General features: G+C 40.3%; 1 protein-coding gene across 1 annotated transcript; it reads right to left on the bottom strand.

Moving 5' to 3' along the window:
- Nucleotides 1-6: 6 nt before the first annotated feature.
- LOC132330098 (pancreatic lipase-related protein 2-like) lies at nucleotides 7-16,438 on the bottom strand. Its single transcript, XM_059852024.1, has 14 exons — nucleotides 16,310-16,438; nucleotides 12,498-12,595; nucleotides 10,009-10,057; nucleotides 9,042-9,196; nucleotides 7,913-8,038; nucleotides 6,356-6,490; nucleotides 4,572-4,680; nucleotides 3,839-3,955; nucleotides 3,636-3,758; nucleotides 2,525-2,643; nucleotides 1,683-1,812; nucleotides 1,379-1,490; nucleotides 683-850; nucleotides 7-170 (listed from the first exon to the last, which is right to left on the bottom strand). Exons 2-14 carry the CDS (start codon nucleotides 12,498-12,500, stop codon nucleotides 107-109), a joined length of 1,410 nt encoding a protein of 469 aa, XP_059708007.1. The 5' UTR covers nucleotides 12,501-12,595; nucleotides 16,310-16,438; the 3' UTR covers nucleotides 7-106.
- Nucleotides 16,439-20,202: the final 3,764 nt, after the last annotated feature.

The raw sequence follows: 20,202 nt of genomic DNA, 5'->3' as shown, positions 1-20,202 counted from the left end.
CAACAATTTTTTTTTTTTAAATTTGCTTTAATTGTGTTTTGTGCCAAGATCTCCATGCACAAGAGTTTGGGTTTACTCAGCTGCCATGTACAGACCTTGGGGACCTCTAGCAAGGTGTAAGTATCTGAGGCTCTCCATATGCCACAGTTCCATGACCACAAAAAGTTGACCTGGGAAGGAAAAAAAAAGCTTAAATCAAGATTTATCTCTGTTTATCTCTTTTTGCCCAATGAAAATGAAAGGATGCCAGCTGTCACCTTGAGGGTTGTTAGTCCAACCCATAATCCCACTTCCAAATAGCCTGCTGCAAAGATTACAAAGATTATTAGCATCTGCTATGAATAGTAACAAGGTGAATTTCCTTCTTTTGGGGACCAGCTGTAAAAGTTGAGGTTTAATCTCCTTTATCTTGGTTTGTCACTGTTTTGCTGTGGAAAAGCTAAACATTTTAAATTCTTCATTTCTGTGTTCTTTCCCAGACATTTCCCAGTTATTCCCTGGTGCATAGGCAAACATCTGATTTTTCTGCCTTTTTTCTGTCCAAAGTGCAATGCCTTGTATATTTCCTTATTGAAATTCACATTGTTGATTAAAACCATTTGTCATATTTAAGACCTTTTCTCCATCTTTCCTTACAGGGTTTTTTCTCTTGCCTTCTGACCTCTAAATGGGATACACTTACCTATGTCCATCTGCTCCATGTATTATATTGACTGTTTCTGCTCCCAGTCTTGCCCAGAGCAGAGAGAAAATGGCTTTATTCCAGCGAAATTCAATTTTTGTAGTATTTTTGGGGTTGATTTCAACATCAAGATACTGTGTGTAAATATCATCTTGAGAGAGGTCTCCACTGCAAATTGAAGGAAAAATGGCATCACTAAGTTTAACAGTTCAGAGATCACTGAAGTAAATCACGTGCTCCACATATTTTCAAGTTTTCCCTTTTTTTACAATAGAAATTTGCATTTTTGGTGTTCTTTGCAAGAGCACAGGGCACTGCACCAGGGCTGTGAATTTGAGGAGAGGATGAAAAGCAGTACAGAACACTTTAAATGTGCCTGTGACAGGAGGCCATGGGGAGGTGACAAGAGTGAGACTGGGGCTGTCCCCAGAGGCCTTGTGTGCTGAGTTTGCAGGGATCACTCACTTGGAGTTCAGAAACACAGAACTCATGGAAATGGAGATGCCTTCCACTTCCTTTTTACAACCATCCATCTGCCCTCATGGTTCTTACTTAAGTAAAAACTTCTTTCCTATCTGATGTGAAGCAGAATATTTGCAATGCAGGATGAATGTTAACACTGCTTAAATGTGTGGAAAGTATGTAGATTACTGCTAACACCATTAAATACTGCAGAAAAATATTAATTTAACTTACCTGGCCACTTCATATTCTTTTGAGTTCCCCTGTGTGTCATAGTAAACCAAGTTTATGTCTCCCCTTGTTTTCTTTACACCAGACAATTTGATAAATACTTTTTGTCTCCAAGCTGCATAAATAAAACCAAAAATAAATCCAGGCTATCATTGGTGAGCTTGAATGCTACATTGCACAAGTCATGTAGCATTTTCTGTCAGACTGTTAGCAGTTATATATAGAAGCAGCACAGGTGCAGGGCTGTAAATCACATCAAGGCACTTTTCTAACTTGTGAACAACTGTAACAAACCTGCTCCACTTACTAGCAAAAGGCTCATCTGCTGCTGTATTTAAAAAGTACTTTTGGTCTACCCTCTTCAATTTTTCTGGGAATCTGTCAGCATAGTGCCCCATCATTGGACATCCCTCCTGTGGACATGGGAAACAGATTCCCTAGGGAAAATAAGAGCATCAGTTAATTAGGAATAGTATTTTTCATGCTAGCCCTTATGAAATTAAGGCTCCAGATGCTGTTCTGGTCTTGCAAAGCTGCCACAGTACTGTGTGTTTTCCTAACTTAACACCAACACCTGACAAACTTGTTTTATATAATGGGTCCTGCACCCAAGAGGGTGCAGAATGAGCAGGTTTCGTAATAATGAGGCTGTGTATGGTAATAGCCTGAAACCTGTTAGCTCAAATGTTTTTCAGTTAGATTCTAATGCAAAATACAGGCCAGTTTTGCCCCCGTAGTCAAGGGGAACTTGCCTGCATTCACAAATGGGTGACAATGAAAGGAGCAACGTTCATAAATGTATTTAGGTGCTCTAATCAGTGCCCAATGCAAACTAGAGAGCAGTCAAGGATTCTGGAGGATCTAAAGGTAGGAATTAGTAGGATACATCTACCTAATTTACATTTCCTTTGCATAAAGGTTTGGGGTGAGAATTCCATGAGCTTTCATTTCTCTCCCCAGTATTTTGGTGACACCATTTGTGCTTCAGGATTCCTTTTCCAGAGTGAAATAGTGGAACGGCTGTGTGCTGTGCTTTCTCCTACCCAGCCACTCCATGGGACCCAAGCCATCAGCATCCAAGTGCTGGCTGCTCCAGAGACATGGAATATTTGCTTTACACCTCAGTCCTTCTCAGGCTGAAACACTTACTTTCTTAAAGGCTTCATATGAGTCACAGGGATATGCAAGGTATCCAGTGGGGTAGAGGATACTTGCAAAATAAAACTCATGGCTGCGTGAGTGGTGGCATCCCCCAAAGAGTGTAGCATCTGTTGGAAAAAAGTTTAAAGTTTATGAGCTTTGATAAAACAATCTCCCATTATCCTGTGCATGAGTTGCCCTTGTCTCACCATGGAAACAGCTCAGGCACACAATAGAACAGCAGCATGGACCTGGAATAATTTTTTTTTTTTTTTGGTCTGAATTTCTAGTTTGCAGGAGAAATTGCTGTTTTTTTGTGTTTTGTCTGGAGATTGGTGTACCATTACCCTAAGATTTCAAGTGAGATGCATTGGTTTGCTATGATGTAGTAGTCCCTTTTTAGAAGACAGTCATATATACATATATATATATATATATATATATATATATATATATACACACATATATATACACACACACATATATATATATACACAGACACACACATATACACACACACACACACACACATACATACATATATATATATATATATATATATATATATAAGATGTCATAGCAAGATAACATTTGTTACGGTTTTAAGGGCTTAACAGAACATGGAGAATCCACCAAACTGTCCAAAATCTCTGAAAAGAGAGAAGTCTTAGGTTCAGAAGGGAGGCATGTACAGTCCCTGGAAACACTGCTTTTACCTAATTCATGCCTTAGAGGTGTTGGATGCCCTTTACAGCATCTGCAAGAAACCAGAGGTGGTGCTATCATGCTTCTGATTTGGCCTTTCTCAGCCTGGGAAGTCTCCTTCTGGGGTTCTTGGACCTGCAGACCCCCCCTGCTTCTTGCCTTTTTGGGGTTTGCATCTGATTTCAAATTACAGAAGCAAAGCTTAGGCATCTATGACACCTCCTTTCCCTGCAGAGTTCTCTGTGGAGCACTGTTCTGAAACAGTCTTTGTTTTTTCTTACTTCCTTTTAACTTAGGAGTAAACAGGCAAAAAGCAATTTTGTTTTCCTGTTTTCTCCCAGAGGGCAATTTTCACAGTTCAGTCTCAGAACTGAACATCTGTAAAATATTATTTGTGTTGGAATTGCATGTTTACCTGCAATGATGGCTTCAAAATCACTTTGTTGCATCTCTGGAATCAAATCAGTACAGCCAGGCATCACAGTTCCTCCGTTTGGGTAAAAGTCTAGGTGCCCAGTGGTGTTATACATTCCAAACCCTGAGACATGCATGGGAAGGTGTCAGTGTCTTGCTGCCATGCCCATCCCTGCAGGTGCCCCCAGGCACAGCAGCACTTACCTGCTGCAGGGAAGTGAGCAGCGTTGCTGTGGATAACATCAACAAAGTTTGCATCTGTAGGATCCAGTCTCACCTCGGGAGGAGTACCTTCAAAATAGGGCGCAGCAGGGTCTAAACCTAAAAAAAAAAACCCCCACATTTATTGGTTGAGGGAGAGAGAGAAGTGTTGCACACGTTAATGTATCTTTTGCCAACTCAAGAAATCAGATGTTTAGTTTTGCAAAAGGCGAGCCCAATAATGAGATGAATTCCAAGCCAAACTATAAAAAATATGCAAATAGTATGGTTTTGTGAACCTTTCTGAAAACTTATTCCAAGAGAAGTAAAATATTTTTTCAATAGATTATGTAATGGCACGTTATATTAGTAGGAAGGAGGCATTTACTGCCCATGGACTTATTACTGGACTCTAAAGCTGTAAATAGGGAAGACTGAAGGTTCTTGTTGCTTTGTCTGTGTGTGGGGCTTGATGTAACCCAGTGAATGATGGTAATGCTACAACCATGTTAGCTATGCTTGTCCTTCCACTAAAGAGTACTTCACCTAAACACAGAAAGAAGATGTAATAATTACCCTGCTTCTGAGAAGCATAAATTTGGTCTGCTCTCATGACAGGTATCTCCAGCACTGCCAATAATTTAATTCCAGTCTACAGACCAGTGTGCTGCAAGTGTTTTTTCCTTTAAACACACACTGCTAGGTCTACATCTTGGTGAGCAGAGTTATCCATTACCTGTTATCCGTCGGATGCCTCGGATCCTTCTTCCTGCCTCTCCTGCAGTGTGTGCTCCCAGGCTGTGGCCAATTAAATGGATTTCATAAGGGGAGTACCCGAACATTTTCTGATCATTAAAGTGGTGGTGGTGGTGGTAGGAGATAAGAACACAGGCTTTGAATAACAAGCAAAGAGAAGGTCTGACATTATGAGCCTCTGGGAACATCTAGGCCGACTTTCTGCATAGCAAACAGAGGGGGAGTTCCTTGAGTTAATTGCTGTTTAAATTACACTAAGAATTGACAGAAAAATGATCCCATCTGGAATTTTACATGCATAGTGATGAAGGGTTCCCTCTTGCAGTGTTGGCATATGCTTGCTGTATTCCATTATCCTGTGTGACAAAATATGGACCATCTTTCCCATTTGAATCAATGCCTAATGTCATCTTCCATAAAAATGGTCTTAATTTTTTCTTTATTTATTCTAATTTGCAGCTTTTTTTTTTTTTTGTGACATGTCTATTTTTCATGTCTGTTTAGAATATGTGATCATATGATGAATAAGATTTTCTCTGCCAAGGTCGGGTGGGGTGACATCCATTCTCCTCTTTGCCAGGTCTCACCTGTACAAGGCTTGCACTGCTGAGATATTACACTTGCATTGAAGGTGGAAAGAGAGACAGGGGGGACATATTAATTGAATTTTGTAGCAATCAAAACCAAAAAAGTTGCTAATTGCTTGAGTTTTTTACATTAGGTTTTGTAATGTGTGTACCAGAATTAAAGCAGATCTGGAGAATGGGCCTGTCTGCCTTTCTTGTCTGGTGTCAGATGCCACTGAAAACATTTTACTGCAGTGCTTCCATTTACAATGCAGCTGAACCTTTCTGACAATTACTCCAGAAATGTTTAAATTAGGGAAAAGACAAGGAAGTCTAAGCATCATTTTTGTAAGGGAAGAAAGGGTGCCCTAGATTGCACATGATGCAGTAACAGAGACAGTAAATGAGAAACTGAACTCATTTTCAAATGACCTGATATTTACACATAGGGGAGAAAGATCCAGAAGGCAAAGTGTGAGGCTACACATGATTTTCCTGGGAAGGAACAGTAGATTTTGATAAAGTGTTCTTTGAGCCTCAGGGTCTTGCAAGGTTGGCACTTTGCCTCATGGGCCCTGAACTTCCTCTTGCTGCACTTTAAGATGAACAACTCCTGGCCAGGGTCAAGTCCAGTGCAAAATTCTGATTTTTCAGCTGCTCCAAGTACCCCTGAGTCTTTCTGAAATCAGTGGGAAATGCTGCTGCACAAACTTTGCAGGTGAGCAGTTCTGCACTCTGTGTGCAAAAGTAAACACCTGCCTTTGGGAACAGGAGGCAGCTGCACAGTTTATGGTGCCTGTAGACAGCAAACATGGAATTATCAAGTAAGGCAGCTCGTTTTTGTGGTGCTAAGCTGAGCTATTAATGCACTTCTGGCACGGGTATATAGTGCTGGGAAACTCTGGTTAGCACTGAACTCGCCTCATTTCCGTGGAATGCTGGCTTGCCTTTAACATCATATGGAGATGTTGCCACCTACTGTCTCTAATTAATAGGCACATTTCCTCAGTCTCAGCTTCATCTGAGTCCTTTGAGGTTCTGAGAAATCCTCACAGGGCTGGTAATTAGTATAATTAGCTGGATTTCAGCTGTACAGCCCTGACTGACCGTACTGGCTGAGGTTCAAACCCAAGGCGGCAGTGTCACAACCCCAGCACATGCCCTGAGGAATTGCAGGAGGTGAGGCAGGGTCTTTTACCTGCAGAGCTGTTATGAAATAAGCAACCTCAGCCCCCAGCACGCGGATGTTGTTCACTGCACTGACGTAGGTGCCTTTTGCTCCCTCTTTCCAATCCACAGCAATGCAGTTAATGTTTTCCACCTCCAGTAACAGCTGATGTGGGAACACACAAAGCAAAGTATTTAAAGAAACAAAATAGCAATCAGAGATTCAACTTAAACTGGAATAAGGATTAAAATGTAACATAATAATGAAGTTTCTCATTCTTTACTAAAAGGGACTCTTCACTGTAGCCTGTACACTGAAACACATCTTCTTACAAGACAGAATATAACAAGCTATTCCTAAAAAAAAAATCAATTATGAAAACTGTAATAAAAATATTTTACTTTATACACCATTTCTCTATCTGAAATGCTTCTGAAATGCCATACAGCTGCACAGTAGATGCTATGTACAGTATTGAGGGGTGTTGGTAGCTTGAATTGTATAAGAAGCATACTGTCTTATTTACCAACTGGGACTAAAACTGTCAAAGTCATGTCAGACTCAAAAAAATTTGGAGGAGAGAAGAAAGGTTCTATTTCAGCAAAGAAAGCATTGGTCACTTAGGTACCGGAGAGAGTCCTGCAGAAATAGTGATTTTTCCAGTGGAATAATCATGTTAATCTGCAGTTACAGTTTTCTGTGAATGAGGCTCACTTAAGGTTTGAGATAGAACAAGGAGTGGTAACAAAAATTAATCCATGAGAAACAGCTAAAGGTGAATGCCAAGGAAAACAGAAATGAAGCTATAATGCATCCTGGACTCACTCCTCTCCTCTGGGAACCATGAGTTTGTAGTGTAGAGAGCCAGAAAGAATTGCAGCTTCTTTTCAATTGAAAAAAAGAGAAAAAGGAAATTCAGTATTTCAGATTAAAAGTGTTCACAGATTTGTGAACAGAAGTAGTGCTGCCAATTTGTGACTTAAAATCCAGTGGTGTCTTTTCCCAGTTTGGCCTTTTCCCTGCCAGCACAGAAGCAGCAGCAGGTAGAGCAGATCTTGCTTGTCTGCCAAGGTACACTCTGCTGGTTTTGTGGGAGCTTCTACATTTCATATTTGAAATGGTTTTTCCATGGGACTCTGTAATCAAACAAAAAGCAAAAATTTTGGTGGTGTTCCTTTGTTTGTTTGGGTTGGCTTTGTTTTTCTCCTAGAACAAATGGTGGTGAGCCAGGGTAGTATTTATAGACTGAAACTTGAGCTTTACAGTCAGGAGGGCCCTTGGACTGAAGGAAGGCTCAGTTGCAGCTCCTGGGAGCAGCTGTGATTTGGTGTCTAACCCGATGTCTGCATATGGGTGTAGACGCTGGGGACAGCTCTGTTCAGTTATTGCCTTGATCTGATCTGCAGGGTTTGTCAGAGGGGACCAAGGGCCCTTGATATGCTGCATCTTCCTAAGTGGGAACACTGGTGTGTGTGAATTCTTGGTTTGTGTCTTCTACTGCCTAATGAACTGCAAAATGCATGGTGGGCATTAATGCCTAAAGGATGCTGAGAGAGCTGATGGGAACCAGAGGATACTGTCTCATACCAAGCACATTTCTACCACCCAGCCTGTTTTTCCAGTGCTGCCAAATCCATGAATGATGAAGGAGGTTTTCCTATGTGAGGAAAAATGTGACTTCTGGATGGTTGAGGAGTTTATCGCTGAGATCACCTATAGGTTAAAAAAAAAAAAAAGTTTTTATCTGTTCCTACTTTTAAACATTTTAAAAAGTCAACTAGGTTATAGCCTCAGGACTAAAGGGGGACACTTCTTTGACAGGACAAAGTCTGTGGTTTTTGGAACTCAGGGATCAAAAATCTCATCTTTCTCAGTTGCACTGTGGTTTCCGCAGAAACTGAGCCCTTGTGGTTTTTGCTGCTCCCATCTATTCTGCATGCAGAACCCCTTTTTTGCAGGATATGAAGCAACCTAAAAGTGCCACATGGTCACAGGGTGTCTCTTGGCCTGAGGTGATGAGTTTCTCCAGGGAGCAGCCCACCAGCTCCACAATTCCTGCTCCAGCTTGTCCTTTGCTGACTTGACCTTTGGCTTCAGTGTGCTGCTCTGCTTCCAAGCTGCAGCCTGTTTTCCTCATTAGCCACTGCAGAAAGGCTGGAAGAGCTTCATGCAAGGGCTGCATGCAGCAAGGGTGGAGCTGATCTTCACACACTGCTGCAAGCTACTTAATTATCTATTTTTCCTTGAGAATGTTATCTGTCTGTATTGTTTTCAGACAAATACAGGGGCTATGATGTGAGCTCAGGGAGTTTGGGTGTGGAAGGGCTGTGTCCTAGATCATAGATATGCTAAAGTTTAATGGGAAGTAGTGGAAGCTGTATTTTGATTTATTTTATCTGCACCAGAAGTGCTGAGCCACCTGCTGCTGAGTGTATCCCATGTACTTTAACCTTCCTCAGAGACTTATATGCATGCAAAAGGTAGTCTGCCATAACCTCTATCCTAAATTTCAGGAAAATACCAGGAAATTTCTTGTGCCCTACAGTTCATTCATAACAATTTTTTGTGTTTTATCCCAAAGTATATTCATTAGTGTACCTTCAGACTAACTTCTGATTCTCACTTGTTTGCCTATGGTGACTGACACAGACTTTGTAACAAGTTAACAAATATTTATAGGTTCTAGTCAGCTTTTAATGTTAAAAATAAATGTCACCTGTGAGTTATTTCCTGTTTCTCTGGTGTAGAGAGAGAAGCTGATGTTCATCTCTTCTGGAGAATCAGGCAAACCTGTCAGAAGCCTCCCTGGCACCCCGGACCAGGGTGGGTCATCTGTAAAACAGCCAAGCCTGGGGTAGCAAACTTCTTTACCTAGAGCAGAAGAAACAACTTGTTTATATGAATGATTCTCTTGCTTGATGATGTATTTGAGACTAAAGCAGTTTGAAAAGCAAAAAACTAAGGATTTAATTTTATGACTGATCTTCAAATTAATTTTTATAGAGGTCATTTATATGTCCTTTGTGTGTATTGCCTCAAGTGGGAACACAAGCTGAGCTAAATAAAGTAAAGGAGGAAAAACCAAGTAAAGACCCACACAGTGTTTTGACACAACTTTCTAGGCTTGTAAAGGATTAGTTCAGTTCCTTTTTAAAAACAGCCTAGTAAGAAATGCTTGCTAGAATTGCTCCTGCATACCTTCTACTCCAAAGCTTTGTGTCGCTGTCATGGGAATGAAGGTAACCTTGTACAAAGACTGATGTGAATATTCCCTTCAATATAGTAGTTTTTTCTAGATCAAGTGGGTCTTGTGCTCACATACACTCAACTTTTATGTTTTAGCATTGGTGTGCTGAACACCCTGTTGCTGGTCAATTCTTTGTATAGAGCAGCAATGTAAAGACAGACCTTGCATTGCCTTGATAGAAATAGGACACATAACTCTGAATTTCTCCATGGATTTTCAGCACAGAGTTATATCTCTTGCGCTCTTAAAAATAAATTTTAAACATAGCAGAGCCTTTTAGCATTAGTTCCATGCACTGTAATAGACATTGCCCTACAATGACCTACAAATCATACTACAATTTCAATGCAAAGGAAAATAACAGTCATCCTCTGCTATGTACCACTTCATCTGAATTCACTTTCTAGTGGCAGTATTTAAAGACACAATTTCTCACCTGCTGCTCTGCCAAGGAGATAAAATGCAACAATCCACATTCCAACCACCTAAAGCAAATTGAATACACAGGTTAAGCAGTTTATTTCAAGTGTTTTGTCCTTTTAAAGAGAGTGTAATACAAAGTGAAATTCAAAGACCTTCACCTGAAGAGGAATAGCCTCACACACTGGTCTGTGCACATCAGCCAGAAGGAGGCCTGGGGGTCCTGACAGACACCAACTGACCATAAAAAATGTGCCCCACAGCCAGCAGCATCCTGGGCTGCTTGATGAGGAATGTTCCCAGCAGGATGAGGGAAGGGATCCTTCCCCACCACTCAGATTTGCTGTTCACTGCATTTCTTGCACAGACAATATTGCATGCTGACTGCTGCTGGAGTCAATCAGATCACAGCATCCTGATTTCTTTTCCAGCTGTGGTGGGAGAGGTGAGACATGTGAGACAAGCACAGTGGTACATGTAACTTGTTGAAGTCTGCACTCTTGGCAGCTTAGGCCCCTCACTGCAAGAAAAGCTTTGATCAGATTCCTTTCCTGTACACTTTCCTTACTGGTCTTTTCCATGGCAGAACTTCCATTAATTTCACCTCCTCCCCTCTTGATTGCCTCACTGTTCTCAATTTTGTCTTTTAGGTTCCTATGGCACCCACATCCCATTTCCAACACACTGCTTTACTTTTAAACCAAAAATGTGAGTTGTCACCCCTGGCCATTGGGATAGCTCATTAGAAATATTAAGAAAAAGTGGTAAATTCAGTAGTTATAATCTCACTATGTGCATAGCACTCTCCAAGGGATGTTTTTACAGATGTGAGAAAGCCAGAAACACAACACCCCGAAGGTCTCTGACACTACAAATGCTTTCAGAAACAAAGAAACAATTAGGAATTTTACAGAATTTGTCCCTGAAGCCTGTGTGACACGTGTGAGACAGGAGGAATGTGTGATCCACCTCTGTGCTTGTTTTTGATGGAAGTGGGATTATCTGGCTGTAATGACATGGTTTCCTAACAAAGCCAAACAGGATAGGTCAGAACACTCTCTAATAAACTCTGAAGTCCCTGTTTGGTAATAGCTTGTTTTGTTTGTGTGTTAGGGCAGAGGAGTGAGGATGAATATCTCAGCAGTGAGCAGGAGCTGCAAAGTACAGAGCTGAGAGGAATCATGAAATTTCCTCAGAAATACAGTTCTGATCCTAAATCTAATTTATTGATGTAGTTACCAGAGAGGAAAACTATCTGCTCGAGGAGAGTGGAAAGCAGAGAGGAAGTCTGGCAGTAAAATAGGAGGGAAAAGGATCAGGAGCTATTCTAAGCAGCTGGTGAAGGGCAGGAACAGAGAGGTCTCAACTGTTAGCCAAAAGGAGCAGCTCCATTCAGCTGGAATGTCTGTCAAGGTGCCCATCATCCTGATGAGAACCTGATGACAGTGCAGGAAAATCACAGCTGATGTGGCTCATCAGATGAATTGGAGAGCTCCATAGGACTTCTTAATATTAATGGATAGCCCTCACACCTAGGAGATGGACAGTCCCTGTCAGGAACATTACAGCAGGAAGGAGAGTAGAATTACTTTTCAGACCCATAATCTGAAAGAAAAGTAATGATTTAAGGAGATGTGGGAGATCATTGCCAAATAAAAGTGGTCAGTAATTTCTTCAAAGGATCTTCCTTTGAAGGCAGAAGATAGAAATGAACGCGTGGCTAGGGAAATAAAAGGAGTAGCAGAAATTTTATCAATTGTGAAGTGTTGATACATTCTGTAATTAAGAGGGTTGTAGTTTGGGTAGAAGATAATTTTTTAGTGGGAAGCCTTTCTGTATCAGTCTATGTTAATGACAGAAAGATTGTAAAGAGGTTAAAAAACTATGTAAAAAGAGTTCAGGCAGCATGCAATTTGAAAATTCTTTCCCTGGGCATTTAGGAGGCGTAGTGCTGAACAAGAGAAACTGGAAGGACTTGTTTGTGTATGTGAGCTCAGCCTACCCAGTGCTGCTGGCAGGAGGCTGCTCAGTGCTGAGCTCAGGTAGCATCTCAATGCAGAGAAGACATCCAAACCTGCACTAAATATTCTTAAATTGATGTTCAGCCTGGAAAAAAAATTGCAAATATTGCTAGCCTGCCATTCTATCATATAAAAGCTGCACTGGAGCAGTGGTGATTCCTCACACAGGACATCAAGTCACCTTCAGGACACTGTTGCTCAATCAGTGACTCATGGGCCACAGTGGAGGGCTGGGGAGATATGAGAAAGTCTGCATAATGACTGTCTGCAGTGTATTTTTAAGTCCCACACATGTACCCACACACCTTCCTTAGGACATGCACACAAGCAGGCACACAGAGCCTTAATGAGAAGCAAGGCCAAATCTCAGGAGTTCTCTTTATTAGCATTTTAACCCAATGATTTCACTGCCATAAACAGATTTTTTAAAAAAACATTTTAAACAACATTTGTTATGTATTGAATTGTGAAGAATTTTACTCACCATTCTCTTATAACACTTGTTATCTCTTTTTCTGGTGGGCAGTACCAGGATACAGAAATGGCTGCTGTTTTCTTTAATGAAAATTAGAGAGCTTTATGCTGAAAAAAAAAAGTCATAGAGAATAAATTCAAAACCTATGGGTAACTTGGTAAAGTGGAAGAAACGAGAAGAAAACAGGAGGGCAAAAATTAGCAATATTGGTAACTGGGAATTAATGGCTAAAAGTTATACAGATTTATAGGGAAAATAATGTCAACATGTATAATTTAGGGGCATTGGAATTAAGGAAAAATATTTGATGCATGAAAGAGTTAAGAAGATACATTTTTTTTTAATATCTTTACCAAAACCAGGTGAAATTCACAGCAGGGAAAAAAAGAATTCACAGTGATTCTCTGTTCAGACAATAATTTTAGATCTGATGTAGAATAGATCTTGGAGCTGGAAATTCAAAAATCACTAGACTTCAGTAACTCATAGCTGAGATTCTTAAAAAAAAACCCTATCAAAAAAAAGATTGGTAATTTTTTAAAAATTATTGATTTGTAAGAAAAGTCCTGACACATAATTTGAAGGAAATTAATATGATATTAGGTAAAAAACTAGGATGGATGACCTGAGGAATTTCAGACCTGTGGAATTTCAGTCCAGCATCAGCCCGAGGCAGAATAATTAAATTCTCCACAGGAGAGTTTCTCCACTCACTCATGAAAGAAAAATTGTGAAGAACTGTTAAAAGATTAAGTTGTATAATTGAATTCACTTACATGATATGACAAACTAACTGACAGTCTTAGAAGATCAACATTTTAAGCTACACGATACTCGGATTTTAGGACGATCCCTGCCACTTGATATTTTGATTAAGAAAGTAAAATTATAAACGTGCAATACTACAACAGTTAAGTAGATTAAAATTAAATGCATGGATTAAGTAGATTAAAAATTGAGTAATTATTACATTTCAGGCTTTAGTTGGAAGAACTAGAAGGCAGCTCCTGGGTTTACAAATACAGTTCTTGCTGCTGTGAACCATCATGTCATATAACATATAATATCTTATCATATATCATGTCATTATCATATATCAGAGCTTACCACAATTAAGGCATGATTTTGGTTCTTTAGCTTTTTAGCTTCAGGGTTGTTTTTACTCACTGCTCATGCTGGATCATCACTGACAAAGGATTTAGAGGAATCAGTTTCTGGCATTACACTAAATGCCAGCTTTCAGCACTGGTCTTACTGGACATGAGCTCAGACTGAAAAAATGTCGACATCTAGGCTAAAGTGTAGTAAAAAAAAGGTTCAGTTTTGGGATGTAGGATTGTTTTTTGGTGTTTGGGGAATTAAATGCTGTCATGCTGCATATTATGTTTGCAGATCTCAGGTGAACATTTGAGGAAGCTGTAACTGAAAAGACCTTTAAAGTCTTGCTAATGTATTAGTAGTGACTTTTGAAGTGCCAAGGAACTTGTTATTCTTTGTTTCCATGCATAAAACTGGGAGAATACTACTTTCCAATTTTCAGGTCTGCTTTATCCCCTTCAATACTGAAGTTTAAGTTCTCTGCTTTCTTTCAGGTCTTTTTGATGCATGATTTCTTTTTTTTTAAATTTTTTTCTTGCCTTGCCACTGCAACCATATTTCCTATATTCCCTGCACTGGCATTGTCTTTAAGCAGAGAATATCTTTGCAGTTCTGTCTTTCCACTGTTTTATTTAAGTATTTTTTATTTTTCAGCAGCTTGGCTCAGTGCTCAGTTAAAATTGTAAATCAATACAAACGAGGAGAACCCATCCAGAGTTTAACATGTATGCTTAGGATATAGGAGTTGTAGGTTAAATTTCTTGTTCTCCCAGCAAATTCTTGCATGGCTTTGAGTGTGAGGCATTTAGAGAACTAATTGCATACCCAAGTATTGAACATTACTTTAAATGGTAAAAGAAAAAAAATGAAAAAAAAAATTAAAATAGTATCTTTAGGCTTCATAATGGGGATCATGTACATATTTATGCTTTATTATATATGGGAATACCTGAAAGCACAATATGATTTTTACTTTATTTGAATGTAATTTTGTTGCTCAGCCCACTCTATACATGCACTCAAAGAATACCATTTTTCCAAGGCACAGCCCACTATCAGTGGTTCAAGCACACTACTTGAGCAGACTATCAAATAACTATCAAATACTCAAAAGTGGTGAGCAGAGTACTGAGGAAAATGCTGGTGGTATGGTGTGATAGCTCAGGTAGCAGAGTAATTGGCTTAATTGTTAAAAACTTCATCTCTAGCTCCTCCCCATGAGCAGGCCAATGCAGGGTCCTGGTCCTGGATGAAGGTTCTTTGACACTGCTTCAGCACAAATGAGCAAAAATAAGTAAAAATCATCTTGGCATTGGTCAGCCTCCTTTCCTGCTTTCTCACCAGCTTTTAGATCCAGTGTAGTTCTTCAGGAGGATACCGGCCTTAATTGAACAGCTCTGGAACCCACTAATTTAATATTAGAGAAATCAATTTCGCAGCAGAGCAAAGATGTGAAGAATCTTTGGCAAATTTCCTCCTCCAAAGCACCCCATACACAATAATAACCATGGCAAGGCAGGGCTCACACACATTGTCTGCTCTGGGTAGGAGATTTTTCTGAGTGCCAATTGGCCTCTTAAACTGAATCTGAAACAGTGGACTGGGACATTGACCTGAATGACTCAGAATAGTGATGCAGATTATTTTCTTGAGGCATTTAATGTGGGAAGAGCTCCAATAAAAGGTTAGGTAGGTATGTTGGAGGGTGCAGTAAGATTTAAGTTGTTTAGGTCAGTTGCTTAGAACTCGTGATCAACCTGAAGAAATTGTGGGATAACAGTGAAGAAAACATATTTAATAACAAGTCTGGCTTCCTACTGTTCAGTATTTGCTCAGATTTCCTAAATAATAGGGTTCTCACCTTGACCTTACATGGTATTCATACATTCAAGTTTACAGAGACAATTATGACAATTTAATCTGACTACAAGCATCATAAAAACCCCAAAACAAACCAACAACAAAAGTGATTCAGTTTGGGGAAGTGGCTGTGCCAATTCTGAGTAGCCAGCGAGCCTTCAGCTGACCTGCAGCCACCACCTGGCCACTTGTCTGTCCTTCCTGGGTGATCTCCACTGTTCTTCTACATGATTAGGCTGCTTTTAAACTTAGTCAACTCCAAGACCAACACTGTTGTCCTTTTGCCATTTTTGAAGTGCAGAATAACCCTTGTCAATGACTAGATCAAGTTCCCCTGTACCCAGTAATCTACCAAAAAAAGTCTCAGTTTTCACATTCTTCCACAAAACAGCTCTAGAATTCTTTCTCCCTTTAAATTTTCAGTGCTCCTAATAATGCTTAAATATGTAGCCTGTTTTACCATACTTTTTAATTTCTGTTGTTACTTGAATGCATTTTCCCTTAAAAAAGAAATGTCCAGCCACCATCTGCAAATACTGTCATTTTGCTCTTCCTTTAAAAACAGGGATATATTCAGTCTCAGATAACCTTAGTCCCACTGAACCCACCCTGTTTTCCTAGCTGCACTGCATTGTCACGGCCCAGAAATTCTCATCCCCTACTGGGATTTCCTGGAATTGAAAAGTTTTAAGCCTGGTAGCTGCTCCCAGGTCCCTCTCTGAGTGCTGCTGTTTGCTTTTTGCGTGTTCACCCAGACCACACCACTCAGCCTGGCTATTTTTAAGCTAAGGAATCCTTGAAGTCCCGACCTACAGCTTGTACAGGCACTCATCCCCAAGCCCCAGCAATTTTTCAGCACTTACCACTGTGAATGCAGAAGGGGTTGGTGCTTTGCAGGCTCTGTTCAGCCAGCTCCCTGTCAAATCCCGGTGGCTGCTGGCCTTTTTCACTTGGAGTCAGTCCCACAACAGTAGGTGCAGACCTGCCCACACAGTGTCTAATTACAGGCTTGGTGGGGTGAGTGAGAGCCTTTGTAAGAGTGATCCCCTCAATGCTGGCTATAACAGATGTTGCCTTTCCTTGTCTCTCCTTGTGTGTAATTCAGCAACATTTCCCCCCCCTTGAAGTTTTGTTAGTTTGAAGAAAAGCAAAATGAGGCTGTTTGAGTCCCCTCAGAGGGGTTGTTGTGTGTAACACTGATCCCAGCCAACATGGAATGCTCTCCTGAGTTACCTGGTTATTGTGAGCTTGTGGTGCAGGTGATGACTGACCCTCCACTGCTGGGCAGTTCAGAGCAGGAGCTTTATTTCCTTCCTCTGTGTCCCCCCCAACAGTCACCAGCTTCTTTTTGTTAGCTGCCTGGTGAACATGCCTTGTCAAAACAAGCCCTGGTACATTTTCATACAATCAAACTTCTTTTTTTTTTTTTTTTTTTTTTTTTTTTTTTTAATCAAGGGAAGACCAGCTTCTTAAAACAAAAAAAAAAAAAAGGAATAGGAAAAATAGTCTTACAACTTAGGGGCAATATAAGTATCTGAGTTTTTACTAGTGCAGTTCCTCAAGCTCTGTCTACCCACTACCATTTTGTCTAATCTATGTCCTCTTAGGCCATGAGGGATTTACACTTTAGGTGTCTCTGTAACAAGCTCTCTATCAGCTGGCATGCTCTGGATATAGCTGGTGTAAACTGACATTATTGTGATCCACCTAGATCAGAGAAACCACAGGCACTTTCATTTAAAGTTGTTCCAGGAGAAGGATAGGGTTATGATAATCATGTCATTCATCGTTTTCATGCCTTGTCCGTCATGTAAATCCCAGATTCTCTTCTGTGCTCTGGAGATTGTGAGTCACAGCCATGTCAGAACCCAGTTCTTTCAGTTCCTGAGCAAGCCCTCAAGTCCCTGCAGTGCTATCTGCAGGATGGGTGCTGCCATAATCACCTGGGTAGGAACACTGTCATCCTTAATCAGGGAGTAGTGCAAGTGCCTGAGGGCAGGAAGTAACTTGGGCTGGGTCTGTGGTTCACGTAAGGAGCCAATTTGTGGTCCTGAGATATGTGCATTGCCTGAAAGAAGATATTTCAGAAATTACACCAAAAAAATGTTTCTCCATGTAGTGAATTGTATGTAAGGCAATCAGCCTGCAAGGCATTGGAAAAACTGAGTCAGGAGTGTCTGTCACTCCCTGTGGCACATGGCACCTACAGGAATGTTTGGGTCTGGGTCTGGTTCTTGGTAGAGTGGTGCAAGGCAGTGCCATATATGAAAATAATCATTAGAAAGAACCCTGAGAGGAATGTGGAGGAAGCACTGGCCAGTAAGGAACTGCATCTCATATTTAATTTCTGCTTACACTGACAATGTGTGTGTAATTTCAGATAAGACAGAGGAGATCCAGCTAATAAGACATTCTTGACACTTGAGTCTACCTTCATTGACTGGAAGATGGAGGTTTGGCAGCAGTTATGGGACACATGAATTGTTCTTCTCAGAACAAAGCAGCTCATTAGATAGGTCTGGGATAGTGAGTTTGGGGAGCCAAGGAGAAGAGATAAGGAATGTCATGTGCCCTCATGTGCCTCGTGTCAAAATTCTGGCATGAAACTCAAATGCAAAGCAGCCACTGAAACTGGTGCCTCAGTTTATGATGAGACACCTTCAGAATCTGATGGACATCTTTGTGTGGCAATCAGACCCCTCTGAAACATTTTTTAGGAGACCAGGATTTGTGGATATGCTCAAATATTTTGCTGTTATTTCCACAGAGTCAGTCTTTGTGTGTGAGTGCTGAAACAGTGCCACTGAGTTTCACTGTCTGTGTATTTCAGTGAGTATTTTTAATCACACTGGTGAGATTAAATTAATGTAGGCTAGTACAACAAATCAGAATTAATAGCAAAAGTAATTTCTAACCCATATTGTAGGCTTTTGAGATGTAGCTCCTTTTAGGAATGGTAATTTTTTCTGGGCCTGTTTCTGTGTTTTCAGAGGAAAGTAGATTTTAGTGGGCAGGAAGAAAAGTCTGGCTTTTGCAGCTGCCTCTGACAATGAGCAAGTGAACACATCCAGTGGTTTTATAAATGTCAGCTTGAGAATTATCAAGGACATAAATCCTTTTTGGTAGCAGTGGCATTCACATAGGTAGGAAAAAGAGAATCAAAACACTCACTGAGAATCATGTTCTCCAAAGGAATCTCAGAAACTGTGTTTCAGGTGCAGCAATATATAAATTACCATGGCTTTCATAGAAGGATAAGTGTATAAAACTGTAAAAGCAACATTTTTGTTGCTCTCATTTCAATTTTAGATTGAAGATGGTTAATGAATTTCTTAGCTTGGATGGAGGTCATCTGGAAGTAGCTTAGTGTTTTCCATCCTCTAGAGAATTGCTAATACGTATAGACAAAGACCACTCAGCTCATTGGAGAATCTTACCTGCAGTATTTGAGTGCCAGAGCCAAGAATAAGAGATGTACTTCATATTTCTATTGTTTAACTCCAGTGTTTTCTTTCTGGTCAAGTGAACAAATTTAAATTGAATTGAGACAAACTCAATTTACCTTAGTGTATCCTTTCCAGTATCACACAGCAGCAAATAAAAGAATGTTTTGGAAGTTATAAATATTTATCATTTTCCATAATACATTCTGGCTGTTAATTAAATCACTCAAAGCAAGCAAAGCTAATATTAACTATTGGTTTTGTGAGCTGGAGATTTATGGAGTATAGTATTTGAAGCAAATAGCACTAGAAAAGGGAGTTTTAAAGCAGATGATGAAAGTAACCGAAGGCAGAGGGGAGTCCTTAGGGACAGCCAGATTTTCTTCACAAGTAATGGGCAGAATTAAAGGGAAGAAGGTGAAGTTCATTATTCTGAATGCTTTATCTCCTATTAATGCTAGAGTATTGAACTTATTTGAAAAAATCAGGTGAGATAAAGGGAATACTGTAGTTTTGCCTTGGAAATTGAAGGTAGATGCAAATCTTGAATATGTATTTTGATAAAAGCATGGCTCTGAGCAGCAGCAGCTCACCTACAGCCCAGTGGCTCAGAACAAAGCTGATCCTCTAGAGCTCTGAACACCAACACTTGGCCCCAAGCTTTCCTAGTGTCACAAAAAAAAGGAAAAAACTCTGGGATGACACCACTGGCCGCCTGTATTTTCACACATTGCTTATGCTTCCTGTGTTGCAAGGCCCTTGTGGCAGCTGGGAGAGGTTTGTGCTCCTCAGCACAGCAATGTGGGCGTGCTCTCTTTGTGCAAGGGCTGGTGATGAGGCATGTTCTTTCTGGAAGTTTTTATATCCTTGATATTTGAAGATAAAGATTATTGGCTCTGTTTTGTCCTGGAATTATGCCATAGGAATAGATTTGGGCATTCTATCAACTTCTGCTCCCTAATTACTGGAAACAGAGCAATTTAAAGCAGCTTGGAGACTACCTGAAATTACAAGGTCCCTGATACTGTGCAATGACAAAAGGACAATAGGAAAGCCCCAAGTTTTGTAGAGACTTCACCCAGATAGATTTACTGATAGGTCAGAGATAGGTCAGTTGTTTAGTGGCAACTCCAACTCCAGTCAGCTTTGGTTATGGAAGAATAACTCAAATAAATGTTGGGCATGCACAAAGATTTTTGATTTTGCTTCTGTCCCAGCAGCCTGTCAAACAACTGTGAGACCCAGGAGCTTCACAAAACACCCTGACTGCATTAAAGTCGCAGAAAAATTACCTTCCAAAGGTTTTTTGTTTT

The sequence above is a fragment of the Haemorhous mexicanus genome, chromosome 7, assembly GCF_027477595.1.
Source record: "Haemorhous mexicanus isolate bHaeMex1 chromosome 7, bHaeMex1.pri, whole genome shotgun sequence".
Taxonomy (NCBI): domain Eukaryota; kingdom Metazoa; phylum Chordata; class Aves; order Passeriformes; family Fringillidae; genus Haemorhous; species Haemorhous mexicanus.
Note: the sequence above shows the minus strand (reverse complement) of the source record. Positions and strands in the feature narration are given on the sequence as shown.